The 20,120-nt window shown below is 44.9% G+C and overlaps 1 protein-coding gene across 1 annotated transcript in view; it reads right to left on the reverse strand.

The window, feature by feature from the left end:
* The window catches only part of nalf1b (NALCN channel auxiliary factor 1b), a 109,214-nt gene extending 92,462 nt beyond the window's left edge, over positions 1–16,752 (reverse strand). The window contains exon 1 of the mRNA XM_076262653.1: positions 15,951–16,752. Coding sequence (XP_076118768.1) covers positions 15,951–16,670 — 720 coding nt within the window. The 5' untranslated portion in view covers positions 16,671–16,752. The remainder of the gene's footprint in view (positions 1–15,950) is intronic.
* Positions 16,753–20,120: the final 3,368 nt, after the last annotated feature.

Here is a 20,120-nt window from a genome sequence, read left to right on the forward strand (position 1 = left end):
GAAACCTTGAAAGTACCCTCCAATCAGGGCCTCCTGTCAGGTAATAGCTCACAATAATGCAGCTGTGGGTTCCACCCCACCCCTTTCAGAGTGTGTGTGTGTGTGTGTGTGTGTGTGTGTGTGTGTGTGTGTGTGCGTGCGTGCGTTTGTTTGTGTGTGTGCGTGTTTGTGTGTGTGTGTGTGTGTGTGTGCACATGTGATTCTATGTCCTCTGATAATTAGAGGACATACCTGTGTGCATGTGTGTGTGTGTGTGTTTGTATATGTGTGTGTGCGTGTGTTTGTTTGGGGAGGATGGTTAGCCATTGGCTGTTCATGGCTGCTAATTTTGAACGGTGTGTTTCCCCATGTCATCTAATTAGCAGCTATCTGCTTTTACTGAGCAGATAGCTCAGATCAGATAGCGGCACTCCCAAACTCACACACTGACAAAAACAGAGACTGCATCTCAATTGTGACATGCCAACTGAGAGTGGCCCATAAATTCTACTAATGGCTAGGGCCAAACTGACCCCAACACTAGAGATAATGGCCACGTTTTTGTGCCGACCTACTTTTGTAGACTTTGCTTGACCTGCTGGTTAACTTGGGCTTTGAGCAAGAAACTATTTCCACCTTGAATGAGCTTGGCTCAAAATATCTCAATGGGCCTGTTTCTCTGCCCTACAATGGATGGACAGAAGGATTTTTATCAATCACTTGGTAGCCTCCATGATTGGCTTCGGTCTGGTACGACATCCTTCTCTCTCTCTCTCTCTCTCTCTCTCTCTCTCTCTCTCTCTCTCTTAACAAGCATTTTCATCCTCTCTCTCCTTCTCTGTTCTCCTCTGCTCCCTCGCTCCCTCGCTCCCTCTCCTCCAGAGTGCAGGCGCTCAGGCTCCTCTGAGAGGCGATAGGGATCTCTGCCTTCGGCCCGAGCTAATAAAAGGTTCGGCTTGAATTATGGAGAGTTCTGGAAAGCAGCTCCTCGTGTCCAGGTCAGTCAGACTGACGGAGGCAATAGTGTCTTTAATGAGACACAACAGCATGCCGCAGATCAAGTGCATATCACAAAGGCATCCGCCTCCATAAACATTAAAGGCCCATTCAGCAGCCTGGATGGCGCCCACCATCTTTACAGTAATTCAACCACGCAAAGCAGGTGTTTAGAGTAAAAAAAAAAAAAAAAACAATATATATATATGTATATATATATATACACACACACACACACACACACACACACACACACACACACACACACATATACACACACAAATGCACTCAGACATAACAAATGCATAAACGCCAGGCACCCACGTCGATACAAACACTCAAATGCTTGTACTAAGGTCCTGCCCTCTCTTCCTTTCCCACCCCTCCCTTCCCCTCCTCTTAAAGAGGTGAATAATTTGTTTCCGTCGCCATGATAAACAACATTGAATTTGGAGCGTTAATACGATTCAGCAGGGGCCATTATTTCATTGGGAGTCATTGGCTGCAGTTGGACCCTGGTCCTGGGAATGGGAGTAAATGGGCTGCTAATGGTGGGGGTGGTGTGTGTGTGTGTGTGGGGGGGGGGGGGTGCTGGATGCTTTTCTCTATGTGTCACACACACACACACGCACACCGGACAAGCCGGCCCATCTGTGTCTGGCTACTTTAGGGTGGCTGGGCCGACAGGCCCGAATCAATGTCATGTATTAAAACAGATGAGGACCATCTCCGGCTGCTGAGCGGCAGCAGTGCTCGCCACAATGTGTCTCCGGATGAAGAAAAAGGGCCTGGCCATGCTCGCCAGAGATTAGGAGGGAGGATAGGAGAGAGAGAGAGAGAGAGAGAGAGAGAGAGAAGGAGAGAGCAATAGAGTGAGATAGAGATAGAGAGAGAAGGAGAGAGAGAGATAGAGAGAGAGAGAGGGAAAGAAAGAGAGAGAGAGGGAAAGAGAGAGACAGATCAGATGGTGGTAGGAAAAAGAAGGATCACAATTTAGAATAAATTAGGACACATACAGTGGATATAAACAAATATACACACACACACACACATACACATCCTGTATACTTTCACACACATCGACATATTGTAAATAGGCATTGAGATGGACGCGCGTGGTGGGAGCGTATATAAAGATGCTGTGGTGACTGTGTGCTAATGATCAGTGTGTCCCCCCACACTCGCTCATCCCTCTCTGTCTCTGTGTACGCCATTAGCGCTAAAGGAGGCGTTTAGCATTGAGGCGAGCACAATGGCCACTCACACGCACACCGCTGTTCGCCTTAATCCCATTCCCACGGCCTAATCCGTTTGTCACACCGGGCCCTGGCGACGCCAGGCAACATGGCGGGGGTGGTGGGGTGTTGTGTTCTAGGAGGGGGGGGGGGGTGATGACGGTGGTGGTGGTGGTGAGGGATGATGGGAAGCAATGGGCATCACGGTAACGCGTAGCCAGGAAGTGTGGTTGTGGAGGAGTACGTTTCCGCCTGCATGCGTGTGTGCGTGTTTGTCTGCGTGTGTGTGATGTCTGCATGCGTGAGTCTGAGTGTGTGTGTGTGTGTGTGTGTGTGTGTGTGTGTGTGTGTCTGCATGCATGCACAGTAGAAATAAATGAAATGACAGGAAAAGCGTGGGCGGAGGGAACGGATGGCAGTCGCTTGGCTCGCCTATCTGCCGTGTCACAGGCTCAACAGCTGATATGCAGGAAGATATATGACATGGCAAACAGAACAGTTCCAGGTCTGCGACAGCGACAAACAGGCTCCCTGATCCTCTACATAAAAACGACAAATCAGCCACATCCTGCCCGAGAGACTGCGTATGACTCCTTCAAATCACCCTGACTAACAACACTAACGACAAAACCCCCCCCCCAAGCCTCACGATCGAAGCTCGGGCTCTGAGCAACAATACAACCTTGGAGGGAACTGTCATCAACAATGTGAACATGGCTTAGCGGGTGGGGGAGAGTGGGGGGCGGGTGTGGAGTTAGCGGAGGCGGAACACGACTGGGCCGATATCAGCGTTCGACGGCCTCGTAAACGGAGGGGGGAACGGCACACGAGGTGCCGAGGGACGCGACATGACGTGACGGCAGGCCTTATCGACGGCCCCCTCTTCAGGAAGAGACAAACACCGGGCGCTTAATATGATGTGGAGTTCCCCTGCCTCTCTTTGTGTTTGCGCAAGGAAAAACCAACAGGCCTGTAATTAAATTAGACTGCACCTTTGAGAGAGGAAGACAGGGAGCAGAGGAGAGGAGAGGGGAGGGGAGGAGAGGAGAGGAGAGAGAGGAGAGTAGAGGAGAACAGAAAGAGAGGAGAGGAGAGAGAGAGAGAGGAGAGGAGAGAGCTCAGGAAAAGAAGTGTGTGGAGTTAGGGTTTGAGAGAGAGAGAGAGGGTGATAGAGAAAGAGAATGAAAGACAGAAAAGAGAACGAGAAAACAACAACGGATATAGAAAGAGAAAGAGAGAGGGGGAGAGATGAAGTGCAGGAAACGGTAGCGCTATAAAGAGAGCCAGTGCTGACTCTATGTAGGCCTGCTTCCGTGGGAATAAATAGTAAAACTCAAGCAGATGGCGGTGGCCTGGCTTCAGCTCTGCTCTGCATGAGACCTGTTGAGCTCGAGGCTTCACTAGTGAGCACAACCACAGCCTCCACCATCCCATGTAAGGGCAGGGTGAAGCCTGCAGACCATATTAAGTGAGGGCAGATGGGTTATAATGTGTGGATCTGCTCGCAGGCGAGTGTGTGGGAGTCGTGGGGGAAGGAGGCTTCAGCTTTCTCTCTCTCTCTTTCTCTCTCTGTCTCTCTCCCTCTCTCTCTGTCTCTCTCTCTCTGCTTTTTCTCTCTCAGCACAACCACAGCTCACAACCTTCTTCTTGCAGGCTGATGAAATATGATGAACAGCACATAAAGGTGCAGAAGATGAGGAAATTAGATTTTTTAAGCTTAAACTATCATTCTCTCTCTCTCTCTTTCTTTCTCTCTCTCTCTCTCTTTCCCAGGAGTTCTGGGTAATGAGGCCCTTTGTGTTTCCCTCGTTACTCACTGGCGTCCGCTCTGTAATTAATTAGCACCTACAGGACACAGGTAATAAACAGCACTCATTGTCCCCATGTAGGATTGTCAGAGAGACACACGCCACGATGCCTGGTGTGGTACACACACGCGCGCACGCACACATGCACACACGCACATACACACGCGCGCGCACACACACACACACACACACACACACACACACACACACACACACACACACACACACACGGTTAGAGAGATGCAAACATTGAAAAGACTAGCTATGGCTTGCACCTTTATGAACTTTGTAACTTTCCAACATTTATCTAATTTATAAACTCTGCTCTCCTCTGACTTCTGGTCTTGTTTCTTGCCTCACATTAGAAATCTCTGTCTGAGCAGCAGTTCCCTAAATAATTCAGACCGCTACTCTGTGGCATTTTGTTTTCTTGTTCTCTCTCTCTCTCTCTCCCTCTCTCTCTGTCTGTCTCTCTCTTTCTGTCATTTTCTCACTCCGTAACTACAACAGGCCTCTGGGTCCATAGTCATCTAGTTTCACAGTTCACAGTCACAGTTCAGAGTAGGACATAAGAGACACTTATGAGTGTTCCTTCAACCACTCTGGGCGATGACTTAGACTTCCTGTTTGAGAATGAATGGCATCCTGATTTTACGAGAGTCGGAAATAAAAATGGAAATCATAATGATTGAGTATGTAGTTATTTGTTTCCCACTAGTCAGACTACCTAACATTCATCAGTGATATTACAAGGATTTAAAGCAGGAGGAAAACCAGGGCTACAGAAAATGTCACATTGTATGTAAGTGCTGACTCCAAATCAAATCCTACCAATCCAAACCAAATAACAGTCACTACAAATTCATATCACAACAATGTGATGCATGTATGGATGCAATCCTTTATTATGTATTATATTATTATATATCATTACACTATTCACGTGCCACCTACGTCACTATCAAATAGAACGCCACCATATTCACGACCGATCTCGCCCAGTATGGCCGCCCACACTGTATTTTAATGTGTGAGAGAGAGAGTGGAGAAAATTTCAATTTTAGGCTCCGATCCTTATTTTTTACCCCCATATTTCTTTTGTCCCTTATTATCTGCCCCAGGCTTGCCCCAATTGGTTTTCCACGATACATCTACCTTCATAACCCCTCCCTGTACAGTGGGGATAGCTTGAAGGCATTCAAGAGTAAGGAAGAGCAAGGACGATTGAAACACGGGACGAATGAGTGTAATGATGATAGACAGACATCCTTCGGTCAAAACATAGAGCATGTTAACCTTCTATCAGCCAAATATCTTCCTGCTATGTCATTGTATCACGGAGTTAGGCCTATAAACGAGTTTTTCATTTAAAGGTTCGACTTAATGCTTATTCAGTAGACCATTTAGTGTTCTCCACAATCCCAGACTTTCATATCGCATGCTTGTTTAGCCTACATGGAAAGCAAAACAAGCTATAGTGACATATAGCCTAGTCTGTGTCGGGACGATTGAAACAAGAGCTTCATATACACGCTTCATGATGATGGCAATGAGTTGTTATCAGACATGCACGAAGACGTATAGCGCTGCAACAATCTATCTAAAATAACACCTATTGGGAGTAGCCTACCATTCATGATATGTAGTAAAATTTTGAATGTTGTGAGACGTTTACATCGCTTAAACTGTATGTTTCATTCGTCCCCTTATGTTGTTTCAACTGTCCCGACCAGTAGAAGGAAACATTACGCACGTTCCACTTTTGCTGTAGCCTAATAATTCCTGAACGGTTTTGTTCAAAGCTGAAAATGCATTTGTATTTGACAGAGGACAGATGTAGGTTACTAGTGACCAGATATTAGCTATCAGTGTGGTACGATCGGTTTGTAAATTACGTTTAATTAAAAAGTGTTTCAACTGTCCCGGCTCTCCCCTACTGATGTCTAGTAGATGGGTCAAAAACGTGAAAGTGCAGCACCTGACCACCAAGGATTTATATTTAATCATAGGAAATGTAAGTATTATGTAAAAACAATTCAAATGTATGATTTTGGTGGTAGTTTACTCTGACTAGGTAGCAAGTTGTTAGCTAAGTGGCTAACAAGTTATACAGTCCATGGTTTATATTCATTGAAAGAACATGAAGGGAAGGGAAACGAGGCGATTGTGACTTTATGGGAACAGTTTGTGGTGGATTATCAGCTATTAGCCGTCAGACGGTCAGCTGTTGTGACCACTGAGCAGCTGGGCGCGAATCGGTCGTAAAGATAGCGACGCAAAGCTACAGTGACGCCATGTGACGCGAATGAATACATAATAATGCATCACATATTATGTACTAAGGCTGTATTGAGGCTAGGTTCTGCAATTGTTGGTGCTATATAAATAAAATTTAATTAAATTACAATACGCCCAAAACTTGTGATTGGTGAACATTGGTCTGTCAATCACAACTACTTTATCCAATCTTTTTTTTCCGAGCCTGATTGCGTCAAACTGTATGTGGTATATTTGTTATCTGACTTGTTGTAGTCTACACATCTGCAGTTAGACTGTGTGTACACTGGTTGAACACCATATGTCCTGATCTGTTATGACTGTGTCCCAGCACACAGATATTGGGCAGAAATACGACCATTTTTCCTACATTGAAAAACGTCGATAACATGCCTGTAGTTCTCCTAATCTTGCTCCAAAAAGAACAGTATTTAGAGAATAGCGGAGAATTCTGACCAGTTCGGAACAATTATATACTCCGAGAAGCTTGATAACTCTAAGCCATAGTATACCAGAAGGCCTTTGTCTACTGATAGAGAGGAAACAGCTGAACCCAAGTCAGCATATAAATGCACAGTCATTTGAAAGACTGAGAGCAAATTGTTCTTGAATGAAATCATCTCTTCATTTGCATCATGCATTCACACACCAGCCATCCCCAGCCCTTCGGAAATTGGATTACATATTGTATGCTTATTATCTGGTGTTTGTATGATGTACCATGACTTACCACATTTTTACACTTGAAAGCTAGGATCTGTTTGACTAGGCGGCAGTTCCTAATGGCTGAGCTGTATGGCGTGTGTAAATAACTCCTATTGGTTAATCAAACAGATCAAATGAACTAGTCCTGCAACTATATCCATAGAATAAGACAAAGATGGATTATGTGCACAGCTGGCATCTGTGCAGCTTGTATAAAGCCCAGTCCAGGTGTCTGCTATTCAATTGAAGCTAAGGTTTTGTCAACAGCCTTTATCAGACCCTACAGAAAACACATCTAGACCACAAAGGCTGATCTAGCAGTCACAGGACACAGAAAGAGGGAGAGATAGAGACAGTGAGAGAGTGTTCTGAAAAGAAAGGGTGAGATAGATTGTGTGTGTGTGTGTGTGTGTGTGTGTGTGTGTGTGTGTGTGTGTGAGTGAGTGAGTGAGTGAGTGAGTGAGAGAGAGAGAGTGTGTGTGTGTGTGTGTGTGTGTGTGTGTGTGTGTGTGTGTGTGTGTGAGAGAGAGAAGGATAAATAGAGTTAGAGAGAGAAAGAGAAAGGGTGCACATTAAAAGTGAGCGACAGAAAGTGAATTAGACTTGATTTCAGGCAAGGAGAGAAAAGAACAAGGTGGCAAGAGAGAGAGAGTGAGAAAGGAGAGAAAGAGAAAGAGAGAGGGAAGGAGAGAGAGAGAGAGAGAGAGAGAGAGAGAGAGAGATCTCGGCCAAGTTTGAAGCTACCTGCGCCAGAGTGGACAAGGTCTCTAATTGAAGTGCAGAACAAGAGAGATCCATATCTGTCATGTGACACTTCATGAAAACAGGAAAAGGCTTTCTGATCCCTGATCTCCTCAGACAGGGGGGAATAGGGTGGGCGAGAGGGAGAGAGGAAGAGAGGAAGGGTGGGGGACCCCGGCACAAATATAGCACAGGTTACTGGGAGCTTGGGGAGAGACAGATAAGATAGAGATGTGGACCTGAAAAAAGAAAAAAAGAAGAAAGAAAAAGAAGAAAGGAAAGACATGATAAGTAAATAAGAGGATAAGACTCAGAGAGAAGAGAAGAGGAGCCTGTGAGATGAACGGTGTTGATTTGAGAGTGACATTTGACACTTCCTAATCTGACACAATATGAGTAGGCCATGTACAACAAGGGATTTTCATTTCCTGCTCCTCTATTTCCCCTTTCAGCATTTTTCAGCATTTCTTTCCCCTTTCAGCCTTTCTTCATATATTGTCGGTCCCTACACGGTCTTCCACTAGCGTAGCCCCAGCAGATGGACTCGTCTGCAGATAAACAGTGGAACAAAAGGGCCTGTGGACCCAGGAGAGACGTGCCGAGCAGACAGAGACAGACAGCGGCCCGGGAGGAAGGCCTGCCCACAGCACCGGGGAATTAGAAGGGCGCAAATTCAATTACACCGGAAGAGAAGGCCAGGTCTGGACCTGCTGAAAGGCACTGCACTCTGGAGAGAGTGAGAGCGAGGGAGAGGGAGAGAAGAACAATTGTGGGATTACGTGTGTGCGTGTGACATTGGTTTGTGTTTGTGTGCATGAGTCAAGTATTCAAGACAGACACTGCACTGAAATAGCTGGCGTCATACATGTATGTCTGTACAGATAGATCGATAGATAGATAGATAGATAGATAGATAGATAGATATATATAGATAGATAGATAGATAAATAGATAGATAGATAGATAGATAGATGGATGGTAAATTTAATAATCCCATTAGGAAATGTACAGTTCCAGCAGCTCAGTGCCACAGTAGTCTAGGCATGATGTGTGTACATGATGAGAACATACTGTGTTGTGTACTGAAGAAATGTGGGAGCAGATTTGTTAAACTGAATCAATAACTGGGGTGTGTACACTTCCTGTTTGTTTATCGCGTGTGCAATACATTCAACTCAAGGTTGCGTGCCAGAACTTCAATTGTAGTTAAGCAAACATACACACATGCATTCCACATTCAATCAAAAATAACTAAAAACATTCAAAACTGTGTGTGTGTGTGGGGGGGGGGTTATTGTTTGTTCAGCGGTCTAATGGATGCTAGCACAAAGGCCATGGCTCATTTAGATTTTAAGGGTGCGGACTGGAATCTCCTCCCAGAGGGAAATAGCTCATATCAGTTATTGAGGTTGTGAGTGTGAGTCGGATGCCATGAGCCTGCTTTTCCTGATGGCTTGTCCACTTTTAAAAATGCAAAGAAATTAGAGGCACAAGGTTTTCTCTGGCTACTGTATGCTTTTAGCACAAAGGTCTACCAGAGACACAAACTACAATGCAAATATTAAATCATTTCAAATCAATGAATAAAGTCTTGTAGAAAAAAAGCATCTTAGAATCTACTGGCTAACCCTAACATTATTTCTTGCTTAAAACAATGGCCCACAAATGTGCAATCATCCCAGGCTTATGCTCTAGTCTTGTCACTCCAGTCCTGCCCTAGTCCCTGAGGAGGCCTAAGAAGCTGCAGCAGAGAAGACTGTACATCTCCACTCAGACCCTGACCCATTGGGCCTGGCTAGTTGGCTCCACAGTTGAGGTTGATAAGATGGCTCCTGGGACCCGGGGAAAGAGCACTGCACGGCCATGCTTGGCCTGAGCTCTCTGAGATGGAGAGACCCTTTCCCTTCCTTCCCAGCCAATTCTCATCAGCAGTAGCGGAACCAGTTGCCCCCGCAGGAAAAAGGTTTAGGAGCACTTGAGCACGTAGTATTGATTACGGCCCTTTGGAGGCTCATCTAGCTGAAAAGGGATTTAGGAGCTGCCTGCTGCTCACACAGTTGCAGGGGCCAGATCAGAGACCCTGAATGTTTTGTGTGTCTCTGTGTTGTGGTGGAGATCATTCTCCTTCCTTCTGTGTGTGTGTGTGTGTGTGTGTGTGTGTGTGTGTGTGTGTATGTGTGTCCATACTACAGCAAAAGATATACATCACAAAGGGGTTAAGAACCATACTCTGAGGGACGCCCAAAGCCTCCTTGAGATAGTTCTTCTCACTGTGTGCTACTGCTTCAGCCTTTGATAAGTAACATGTTGAATTGGCCAACACTGGAGAAGCTGAGGCACTGTTGGACTTCTGTCATCTGTGCTAATGATCTGTCTCCTACATCTGTGCTAATGATACATTATGTCTCCTAGTCGACCTTGGTAGCTGCCATCCACATGAAAAAACAAACCTGCAGTACTGCCATTGAACTCTTCATGTTGTCATCATCCATGTTAAATTTAATTTATCTTCAGACCACCTGCTGCATGGCTTCATATTGCCACAAGACAATCTCTTCTCAGTGATGGCAAGGGAATTATCAGAAATGTTAATGCTATATTTCATTATGCTTCTCTTTATTATGGAATCTCTAGCTATTATCAATGTTTCCTAAGACATGCTCATTGGGTCATCTGGTAAGAATGAAAGAAGAATTCAGTCCTTTTGTACATTTACTTTTCTGTGAGACATACACACACACACACACACACACACATAGTGTGTGCTGGAGAGAATCAGAAAGACAGATATATAGGGATATAGAGATATATGATATCCACATGAACAGATAAATACTGTATATTCAGATATAATATAATGTTGTGCATACTGTCAATAACATTTAGCATTTACTGTACCTGCTTGTGTGTGTGTGTGTGTGTGTGTGACTGTTCTTATTATTTACTGTTCTTTTCACACATTTTACAGTTGCTTAAAGCCATGATCTGCCATGCCCACAACTACTGTCACCGCTAACAACACTTGATTACAGGTCACATTCACAAACCTCTCAGATCCAATGTTCCATAAAAAAAACCTGACAAACAAAATTCTCTTCAAGCATGGAACTGTACTGAGCTGTGGTCGTGTTTGCCAGAGGAATCTCTGGGTCAGGCTCTGAGGCCTTTCTGCCTCATTAGCTTCCATTGCCAACACAGTTCCAGCAGGAGGTGGGCTGCCTCCCCGCCTGTCGCTTTGGTCACATACATATTTAACGTACCCCCAGGTTTCCCACCCGTCTCCATAGCAAAGGCAGTCAATAAGGGGGTTGTGACACTATGAAAGGAGCTACACACACACACACACACACACGCACGCACGCACGCACACACACACCACACACACACACAGGCAGGCAGGCACACACGCACACACACACACACACCTCACCTTCCCTCATTATTATAGTCAGCCAGACCAGTGCAAATGAGAGTGAGAATCCAGAGGCAGTGTGGAGGACAGAAGTGGACAGACAGTGAGACGAACAGACAGTGAGACGAACAGACAGTATAGTCCAGGAAAAAGTGATGACTAGGGAAAAGAAGGGAGGAACATGATCGCACCCTAAAATTATAATTTCACTTCCGATGCCGATGGGTTATTAAACTGACATTCCGCAATTGAAGCCAAAAGTGCTGTGCTTATGTAAAGGTCAGACCAACATAAGAACAGATTAGCAATTTAGATTGTGTTAAAAGGCTGCCAACTCTCCAGATCCAGATTTTTATTTCATTACGTGCAAAGCTGGGTCTCCTCTATCTTGGGCCTGCATATCGGATACTGATTAGGCGATGAAAGGAGGGAGGGTGACTGGACTGCTTATGCACACACCCTCACACACACACATGCACACACTCACACACACACACACACATACACACACATACATGCACAAACACACATATTTCGTCAAGAATGTGAATCATGAATGATGAAATTGGATACTTAATTATATCAAAAGGGAAAATTGGGCTTGATTCCACGATCAGCACGAGCCCCTATATACTAACTGTTTGTATATACTCTTTTGATCCTGTGAGGGAAATTTGGTCTCTGCATCCGTGAATTAGTGAAACACACAGTGAGGTGAGGAAAACACTAATCCTGACCCAGTGAGCTGCCTGCTACAGCGGCACTCGGGGAGCAGTGAGGGGTTAGGTGCCTTACTCAAGGGCAGCCGTTCCTACTGGTCAGGGTTTGAACCGGCAACCCTTCGGCTACAAGTCCGAAGCCCTAACCAGTAGGCCACGGCTGTTTGTCTAGCAGAGGTGTAAAAGTCCGGCTTCAGAAAGTAAAAGTCAGAAAGAAAGTCCTGCCACCTTTTTGTTCCAACCATTTACGTTATAAGCTAATTAGCACAATTCTTAAGCGAAGTAGATCAGCTAATTAGTGAAATCATAGCGCACAGATAGAACCAATACATGGCAGGACTTTTACTTTCTGAAGCCGGACTTTTATAGCCTGGTAATCTAGAAAGATTAAGGGTCTGGCCACGAACAATGTAATGGTCCAACTCGAGGGGCGGCAACAAGCATGCATTTAAAAATCTCACTGCACGCAATTGGATAACACTAGACCATGTTTACTCTGAATGATTTCGGACTTCGGAATCTCAGAGACGCAATCGGATAACACTATGGCCAATGTGTACTGTCCTCCAACGTTGCAGCACTGTCTTCATCAGTTTAGCTGGGATATCGGGGTAAAAGTAACGTGCATCATTGCTCATTGCCAGAGTGTCTCGCAGAGACAATTCCATTGTGCTCTCGCGAGAACTCTGGATTTCCAGGGTAGGACTTTTACATTTCTGATGTCTAATGCTATTTCAATAGCTGGTTCCACAGTATGTCTGACTGTCATACATTAATTCCCCCAGCACAGAGAGGGGAAGAAGGAGGGTCTTAAGGCTCATCTGGGGAAAAGTCAAAACTGACATGCTTCTCCATACACATTAAAATGGCAGCACACACACACACACACACATACACACACACACACACCACACACACACACACACACATACACACACACACACACACACACAAACCACACACACACACGCACACATACAGTGCTACAAGCAGATGGGGTGTTATGCTTCCAATCAAATCCCCACATCTCACTGGTTTCAGCCTAAACCCCATGTCTTAACAGCTCACATCGCATCAGTTTACCATCAGAACCAGATCTTTGAGCACAAGAAGAAAGACAAAAGGAGAAAAATAAGGTGATCAAACCGGTGGTGGTGGTGGGGGGGATTGGGGGGGGGGGGGGGTCTCAAACCCTACACCTACTGCTCCTGAAATCCAACTCGCTTGGGAGCAGTATCCATTGCGATGTTTTGATAATTGAACCACATTGAACCACAGTGTTTTTGTTAAAGGTCATGAAGTTATTGACTCATCATCAGGATACCCACGGTGGAGAACAAATGCATTCAAATGTGGGGGCTCCACATTTCAAATGGAAACTCTACCTGAGATAATATTCATGGCCAAGCTAAATTAAACCAAGTCGTAAACATCAAGTCTGAACAGTTCAGAAAATAACTGAAAGATGAGTTTGAACTTTCTCAAGTAACTCCATTGGCCATGACATGGAGTTACACCAAAGTCCTTTTAGGCAAGTCCCTCCACTCTGCTTTTTAGGCACTCATCTGGCATCCATTTCGGCAGAAATGCGCGTGCGCAAGGCTTCACGACACCAATCTTGCTCCAGCGGCGAGATCACAACACGTGATTGGCACAATGTCTTCACAACACACCATATGATTGGCTCAATGTATTCACATGTCGACGTTTTGCCGAGAAAGGGGTGGGATATGTGTAGACAACGGCCATATTGACGTGACAAACTAGCCCCATGCATTTCTATGGAGTATTTTTTGAGTGCTGTGTCTCCACATTAGAAAGTCTCACACAGAGGTTACACAGAGGGGTACTTCCTCTAGGCTTTGTGATCTATGTGCAAAGTTACAGGGCTACAACCCCTTTCCCAAACAAAATGTGTTCCTCAATTAACAGCAATTAGATGGAATCACACTCTTAAAGCTGCAGTCACAATATACAGTCTTCCTCGCCCACCTTTGATAGAATATTGATAGTGTGGTGGGTTTTAAATCAGAATGCAGTCTTTGTAGTACCTGTCCACCTCCATGCATCTTCGCAATCAATGCATGTAGTGGAGGAAACTGAAGTATGACAGGCTTTGATTCAGCTGACCTTTTGATTAAGCTGTCTATTGCATGACGTTGCCTCAAACCACCTCCTGCCTGCCAGGCCCCAGATCGTACCCAGCATAGACCTTGCACTAGCAGTTGTTAACAATCCAGTTTAAAGATAATGCCGTCCACAGACAGCAAATGCACTATTAAATGTTCTATTTCTAGAACTGGTCTGTACACTGAATGCTATCTTATGCAGTATGTTTAGACATTCACAGTCTACTAGAACGCAGCCTTCTTGAGACCTGGGCAGGGCCCAGTGCTGCTGGAGCTGCAGGGCACACTCTGTTGCGTAAGTGCCATTTTCATCACTTCACAGGAGGTCAAATGCAAAGCTGCGTCTGCTCTACCACTCAACCCTCCAAGCAGTCAAGTCACCCAGCTATTATGGGCTGGGAATTAATAGTTTGTTCAACCATCATGCCCTCGTATACTCAAAACAATGGTTTACACAGGGGTGGGAGGGAGCTGAGAGTGCAGTATAGATTACATGAATTACATGATCAGAGTTAGACTGGTGTAAAATGTTACATCACAGCACTGGAAATGACACACCTCTGTAGGTTACTGACATAAGGACCTCCACGTGAACCTTAACAGAGGTGATGCATAACTACAGTCTATAATCTACCATGAAACCACGGAGTTGCCTTCCCCAGGAATGTAGATTGGTTTCAGCACCATGGACAGCGATCAGTGCTTATGCAGCTTGACTGCCTTAACTTTCGATGCTGTGGTCATAAATTAGTACAAGGGGTAAGAGGGCCATCCATAGAGGCCTTTACATGCATCTGGATTGAAATGACAACAATTTCGTGTGACAATGACAGAAACAGGCCTACAAAGCCCCACCTCTAATGTTTGCAACAAATGTGGAGTAGAAATCAATGCTATGACAAATAACCTAATGATTTTGCAAAAAGCATATCTAGTGACCTGAACCGAATAGACCTCTATTGACAATGTATTTGATTGTCACTAAAACAAATTAATCGTCCCTGTGTAATGGGGAAATCCTGGACTGGTCAAGATTTACACAACTGACCTTAAAGAGGGTGACTGCGGGTATACTGTTTGTTGCCTTTCAACACACACGATACAGTGCAAACTGACAAAATAATAGTCGCCACATAAAGGACACAAGCTCAGTGTTTTTCGCTAATACACGGATATTATTTTTCAAAATAAACTAGCCTACGTTCTACAAAGGAAATGCCAGGCGTCCATCAGAACGAGTAATGACATCTAAAATCACCTGGACAATTACAACAGGGGGAAACAACTTCCGGTGGATTAGACTATGAATTACTCTCGCACTATTAACGTTATTGAAATCTGGCATTGAGCAACGCCTCTCTCTCCATTTCTCTCTCTCTGCAGCCTGAACGATACTAACCGAAAGGGGGAGGGGATGTCACTGAATAAACGTCCCCTCACACGCAGTTTCTGATGAAGACAACATGCGACAGTTGACGTCTTACATTATCATTAGTTTTATGCTGTATGACATAGCTTATCATTTTATCTTACGCCGTTATCAAAATAATGACAATTTTGTTGTGGAGAAATATTTGTGTGATCTCAAACACCGTGGAAGGTGGCATTTCCAGAGGAGATAGGCTAAATAAATACACCAACCAACAGAAAGGTTGAAAAAATAAAGCCATCTCCACATCAAAGTGATCCACAAGTGCGCGCTCCCTGAGACGCACGCCGGCGCGCACGCAAAGGGTAACTACTGAGCATGGAGGTACATACTGCGATATTTAGTGCAACACCACACATGTAATGTACAAAGAACTCTGTATTTGGCACTTTTCATCAGATACTTTCTCTAATAGAAAACGGTATCCAGGGCTACCAAAAGATGTAAATGCAGTCACCCCTCCCATCCCTCTTCAACAAGAAAATCGATGCATGCCTTTTGCCCACAGCTTGCACCCTACCTTGCATTCTTCCATGCATGTCCGCACCGAATATACATCCGTTTCATATTTGTGAATGAGAAGCTCAAACTCTTCGTAATTCTCCTGAGCTTGCTGGTCGGAGAGTTGAAAAGCCTGCAAGCACCGCTTGCAACCTGCTGGGTCACCGGCCACCGCCATACTGCAGTTCAAACTGTCCTGACGGGAAAATCCGCTAAACAAATCCAAAAGAGAGTACGAATTACAAAAAGAAAGGTATAAATCACTCAGATTCCACTCGGCCGACCGCGTCCCCCCCTCTTCCGAGAGGCCGCTACACACGGCTTTCGCGTCCAGGAAAGTGAAGCAGTTTTTGGAAACGCTGTCGGGGTGACAAGTTTCAAGTCGCCACAAAGGTGGGGTAGAATTCCCTATAAAAATAGCATCTTTATTTGTCGCGGTGAGGCCGCTATAAGAGTGATGAGAGCTTGGTGGTGAATGTGAATGGTTAGTGTATTCTTTCGTGTCCATGGAGTCTGAACTCTCCTCGTGTCGCTTGTCTCGGGTCCTGGTCAGTTTGGCCTCGGCGCAGAACCACAAGTGATTAGAGAGCAGGACGGTTATGAAAAGCAGAGAGGCCAAAGACAATCGCCATCTCTGGGCCCTCTCGGAGTCGGTGAATGGCTTCTCGTTCTCTCGGGGTGCAAACCAGATGTTTAAGCCGTCATCTTGCTGCCGACACGTCCGAGCACCTCTGGTCATATTTTAGGAAAGCGCTGGCAGCACTGGCCGACTCCACCGCGACGGCTCCTTTGCCACAATATGCATTGACTTGGGGATTGTCTCGTGTTATTTCTCCCTCTTATACGATGGATTTGTCCGTATTCCCCGTCTTGACGTGTTCCGTGTCGATTCCGTTATGACCGATCAAGTTAGCGCTTTTGCAGAGATCAAGCCATGAATTGTCATATCCCCTTTTCCCATGGCTCTTCGGAGAAAAACCTACTTCTCAGTGACAGCATCCCTCTCTCCCTTCCTCTCCTCGGGGCCGCGCGCTCTCTATCTCTCCCATAGACCAGCTGTTGCAAACCCGCCGCCTGCACCCTTCCGTCGATTCCCAGATTTTGTTATGAGAAGGCGAGGTCCTCGCGTTGGAGCCAGCTGCTTTCCCTCGTCCGTATCTGGGCAAATTGCCTTGGATCTTCTCTCACGATCGCCACAGTCATCTTGGTCCTGCATTAAGTTGCCGCCATGTTCGTCTTGAAACACTTTTTGCGGGAGCTGGGTCGTGTGCGTCATCTCCAGCAGCTCTGCGATCGCTCCATCCTGGCGCATTTGCAGATCTGCCTACAAGCAATGGATACACCAATTCATGTTCTCTCCCTCTCTCTCATACACACATGCACGCACACACATACACACACAGACACATACACACTCTGCCACACGTACACACACACACACACACACACACAGACACACACACACACACACTGTGTGTCACTAGCTCCAAACGTCTTTTAAAACGTGCAACAGACATAATGTATTGTTCTGTTCATTGAGGGCAATGAGGCAATAAAGACCAAGGACACATACAGCAACGGACTTCAACAAAACAGTTCCTACAAATGACACGCAGGGTTAATGTTTATCCTGTCAGATTATCAAGCCTGTGTTGCGACAAATTCCACAATAAAGTAACGGTACATCAAGTGGAAATCAGTGAAATAGCACGCGCATTGTCACTGACTCTGGTGGAGAGAAAAAGCGTGCAGTGACAATAATGTGAGAACTCTTTATGATAGACTGTCATTGTATATACATTACATTTACGTATGCACAATGTTATTTGGAAACCAAAGTTGTCTGAATATCTAGAAGGTCTCGGTTAAAACTTATAAATTGGATGAGCAGGACTTCACCATGTGTTCAGGCTCCTCTCTTTCACTATTTCCTCTTTTTTAGAGAGTAATGGTTTGCACCGGATTAGAGTTTATTATGCAGTGGAGAAGTATGCCTGTGACGAGAGCAGCTAAGGTTTAGGTGTCCGTTTGATGACCGGTACACCAGAGACATCTGAGCGTCCAACAGGCACGTTTGTCGACTAGAGTGGAAACGTGAGGTGTGTGTGTGTGTTTACTGTACGTGTGTCTTCCACTAACCTTGCACGGTCGTGCTATTGGCGTATCCCTATTTGTTCTCCCGTTGCAAAGCAAACAACACGAACGTGATAGCTTTAGACGATGGAGGTCGGGCAATAATGCAATGCAATCCCGTGTGCGCATCAGAGGGTGTGTATGTGTGTGAGAAAGCGGGTGACTGAGTGCACGCGCGTGTGTATAGGGGAGGACCGGCTGTGTTGAATGTAAAATAAAGATAAATTGTGTATGTACATTTTCAGTCAACCAGTGATCTGCAGTTGTTGTTATTGGTTGGCCAATGGTTTGTTTTTATAACTTCTATAAGTTATTTCAGGAGATCTTTGAAGTGCTGGCAGAAATCACACTGACATTGTTTGGTTGAGAGGAGATATTCTCATACTTTCGTTACATTACTTTATTTTAATTTAGCCTAGGTGTTAACTGTAACAGTACACTAGGCCAGTACCACTGTTTATGTTTTTTACAGTGTGTTTGTGTGTGTGTGTCCATGTAATTAAAGGTCCACACTTGTTTTTGGGCAGGTCATTTGGTCCACATCATAGCCGAATTCCAATTTCTATTTGTGTACTCTAATCCTAAATGTTGTTCCATCAAATATTCATCAATGCTAAGACCAATTACCATATACCCAGCTAATACAATCACGGTAATGTCCTATTAAAGTGAAATGCATGCACATGTCTTATGGTTTGGTCAAGGATCATATGTGGTTATATTTAAGGAATACGGATAAATACAGTATGACACCTATTGTACAATTATGCAAAATTATTTAAACTGCCTTTATTATTTAGCATGTGCAAAATAATAAAACGAGTCTTGCTTGCATGGCACACGTGCGCACACACACACACACACACACACTTCAGCGTGTGATCTTTTTTACGACGCAAGGGCTTATCATGACGAAGGGTTTCTCTTGTTTTCCAATCGATGGGTAGCTAAGCGGCTCCAATGTCAACTCGTGCCCAGTGGGCAGTAAAATCTAATGATATAACAGCTCAATAAACCCCCTTCAAACAAACATGCTTCAAAGAATCGGGGCCATTTTAGTGAAACACATTTGCCAGTCTATGGGATGAATCCTCAAAGGTAGCCTAGGCTACCTCAGTCCTTGGTTGCACGTACGTTCCCAGAGCCCAACTTCATAACCGAACAATAATAGCACTCGAAGAAATGCACAACATATTTACTCTCATACTGCTTTCCGATGTCCCTTCGGAAAGGATGTAAAATCTTTTTTTTTTTTTTTTACTTTCTCTTACAGTCAGTGGCTTTATACAGGCAGTGATGCAGGGGTGCCGATCACTGGTCTACTGTACGTTAAAAGTAGAGGTCATCTGTTCAATTGCACATGTATGTTTCAATCATTGAAGAATGAAGCATACATATTTAAAGTTATGTCTAACAGTTGTTGCTGGGCGTTCTTCCCTGTCTTTTTCAGTTAGCGGAACTATATTATTAAAAGTAGGGCAAATAGTGGCTTTTTACCTTTAACATTAATATAATAATTCATAGAAACGCCACCGCTAGTAGGCTACGTATCGCTTAGCCATCACCACACAATAGCAATAGCCTACATCACAATTCTTCACTGAGTGGGACTCCCAACATCTCCCTGGCCTGTTTTGTAAATGGAATGACTGAACTCACTCCCTGAGTCAGCGCAGCAAGACAGCTGAAGCTGAGGTGATGTGCAGATAACCAGTCTAGCCAATGTCAATATGTATTATGCTATGTGAAATGACACATGGCTGCTGTTGAAACGATGGCCATATTGGTCGGATATGTTGGATAATTAACGTTTCCGGTGGCTTGCTTCAGCTCGTAGCCTGGTCTAGTCTGGATACACAATGCATAACCCTTTACCTCAGACAAGAAAAATGTCCAATCAGCGACGGCAAGGGAAGACCAGACCGAAACTTATTGTGGAAGCACCTGCAAACGTCAAAAAATGCAGTTGGAAAAATGCAGACATTTATTTACAGTAAAGGTTGACCCACATAGGCCTACATTGTTCCCTAGCTGTTGATGCCATTGTTGGGAAAGT

Source organism: Alosa pseudoharengus, unplaced genomic scaffold (genome assembly GCF_046254945.1).
Source record: "Alosa pseudoharengus isolate Yale_2024_CS ecotype anadromous, Long Island Sound unplaced genomic scaffold, YU_APseudo_1.1 YU_APseudo_1.1_scf_3, whole genome shotgun sequence".
Lineage (NCBI taxonomy): Eukaryota > Metazoa > Chordata > Actinopteri > Clupeiformes > Clupeidae > Alosa > Alosa pseudoharengus.